The sequence below is a fragment of the Anolis sagrei genome, chromosome Y, assembly GCF_037176765.1.
Source record: "Anolis sagrei isolate rAnoSag1 chromosome Y, rAnoSag1.mat, whole genome shotgun sequence".
Lineage (NCBI taxonomy): Eukaryota > Metazoa > Chordata > Lepidosauria > Squamata > Dactyloidae > Anolis > Anolis sagrei.
In genome coordinates, this window is record NC_090035.1 from 44,581,745 (window position 1) to 44,584,322 (window position 2,578).

Sequence of the window (2,578 nt, forward strand, 5' to 3'; positions counted from 1 at the left end):
GGAAGTGGCGAGGGCGTCACGTGAGAACAGGAAGTGCGGTGTAGCCTCCCTTGCCAGTTCAAAGCAGATGTTGTGGGGTTTTCTGCCTTGATTTTCTGGGATATAGAGATGTGTGGAGGGAGCCTGGGTGTCCTTCCACACAGCCATATAACCCAGAATATCAAGGCAGAAAATCCCACAATATCTGCTTTGAACTGGAATATATGGCAGTGTAGACTCAGATAGCCCAGTTCAAAGCAGGTATTGTGGGGTTTTCTGCCTTGATTTTCTGGGGGCCTGGGTGCCCTTCCACACAGCCTTATAACCCAGAATATGGCTGTGTGGAAAGGCACCCACTGGGCTGTCTCCCACTTCCTGCAGGCACAGCTTCTTGGGGAGGCCTCCTTACCAGCCCTTAAAGGGATACATGCACAGCCTCCAATCAGGGCCAGCTAACACCTGCTAACAAAGGCTTCCTACAGGCTAGGAGGAGCCAGGCTTTGAAGCTGTAAGGCAATTCAATGCTAATCAAGGTTGTCAATTGAAACAGTTACACTTGATTCCAACAGACAAGAGTTCTTTGGCCCACCCTGAATATTCCACAAGTATATAAACCCCACTTGCCTAATTTCCAACAGACCTCACAGCCTCTGAGGATGCTTGCCATAGATGCAGGCAAAACGTCAGGAGAGAATGCTTCTGGAAAACTCACAGCAACCCAGTGATCAAAGGTGCATTTGCACTGTAGAATTAATTCAGTTTGAATTCAGCTACTTCAGGAAGAAGGGGGAAAAAATGCACGTGGCCCCTTTAAGCAGAGCCAGTCTACCTTTTCCTTTGTGCCTGGTTTTTTGGAATGCCGCCCCCCCCCCCCCATTGCCTGGAGGGAGGGGACACCCAGCGCTTCTCCCTGGTAACTTGACCCAAAGCCAGAAAGCGAACGCAACCTGAACAAGGCGAGGCAAGGCTGGAGCATGGATGAGACGCGAAGCCACGCCTCCAGCTTCCCCATTGGAGGCAGGAGGTGTGACCTAGGCTCACTCCTTCTCCCCCTCCCTTTTGCAAAACCGGGCAGCGTTGGGAGAGCTTGGTTGCTTGGAGCAGCAGGAGCAGCTAGGATCGCTTTGCTTTCTTTCTCAGATTGATTCCATTAATCGGTGTAATATGGGATCTTATAGATGATTCCGCTAGCAGCCTGGCCACTGCATTTTGGACCATCCAAATCTTCTGGGTTGTTGACTTTGGAAGGCTGGCATATAAGGCGTTGCAATAGTCCAACCTCATGGTGACTGTTGCGTGGATTAGTGTTGCCAATGCTTCTACCGAAAGTCTTGAAATTCCACAATTTCAACTGTGATGGTGAGAAAATATAAAGCGCAACTCGAACCTCCTGGAACAAAGAAAAGAGCCAAAGGAAGTCAACGAAAGAGAAAACTAGAGAGAGAAGATGTACAAGCAGTGGAGAACAAACAGAAGAGAACAAAGTGCTTAGAAGGAAGTGAATCCAGTCCAACAAGAAAAGCAGCAGCTGCTCCCAAAGAGTTCTAGAGATCATCTTGAAGCGACAATGCATTGGTTAATAAAGTCCATTTTGTACAAAACTGGAAAAAATCACAATGAAATCAGAAAGCATTTAAATCTTCTCAAAAAAATATTTCTCAACAGTTTCAAGACCATACAAGTTCCAGTAAGGAAACTAAACAGCTGTGAGAAAGTGCATAGAATTCTAGTAGAGGAAAAGAATAAGACTGTTGCCATTGAAGATGATTTGGAACAGTTGCAGAAAGAGTTGGATAAAGCTTTGCAAGCCACAGTGTTCAATGATAATAATATTCAAACTTTGCAGAACAAAATAGAGAAATTGAAATGTAACTTGGCAGTAGAGGAAGCAGCATCAAGCAAGTTATTCCAGACAGAGAGTAAATATGACCCTTTTCTTCCTGGTATCTTTGAGGATTGTGCAAAAGCACCAATTCTTCAGAATGAGCTCTTGAAGGTTAAAAACCAACCAGTTATTCTTAATGACTTAAATACTATTCAGCAATCATATGAAATGAAGACTCTGTCAATGTTTCCTGATCAAGCCTATGAAATGTGAACTTCTGAATGGAATCAGTCTTTCCTAGATGTCGCCTACTGAAGAAAAGAGACATAGGCTATATGTCTTACTGCTTTCATCTCCCTTAAATGTGTGTAAGAAATTATTTCTTTTCAGTACATGACTTTGATGATTCGTTTATGACTGCCTATGTTTTCGGATTGTGCATTTATATTCTCATAGTATGTTCCATGGAGCTATATTAAAATGATCCAGCCTGTGTCTTACTTAAAATTTACCCAAGTTTTCTTCTTTCTTTGCACATTCTTGGACAGCCTTTCCTTCTTGCATTGACTAAAAAGGAAGCAGTGTCCGGATTGCATTGAAGTGAATGCCCTTTTTTCCTCCCTCTCACGCCATTGGCAAACACGTGGGAGAAGAGGGCCACTGTCCCATGGGTATGCGCTCCCTGCACCAGCCACTGGGCGTGCACTCCCTGCACAGGGAGAAGGCCTAGGCCCCTCAGGCATTTTTGGCACCCTTTCTTCCGGCCTTTGGGAG

The 2,578-nt window shown here is 45.1% G+C and overlaps 1 protein-coding gene across 1 annotated transcript; it reads left to right on the plus strand.

Moving 5' to 3' along the window:
• Positions 1-1,413: 1,413 nt before the first annotated feature.
• LOC137095365 (centromere protein Q-like) lies at positions 1,414-2,238 on the plus strand. The gene has a single exon (XM_067461961.1). It carries the CDS (start codon positions 1,547-1,549, stop codon positions 2,075-2,077), a length of 531 nt encoding a protein of 176 aa, XP_067318062.1. The 5' UTR covers positions 1,414-1,546; the 3' UTR covers positions 2,078-2,238.
• The last annotated feature ends 340 nt before the right edge of the window (positions 2,239-2,578 follow it).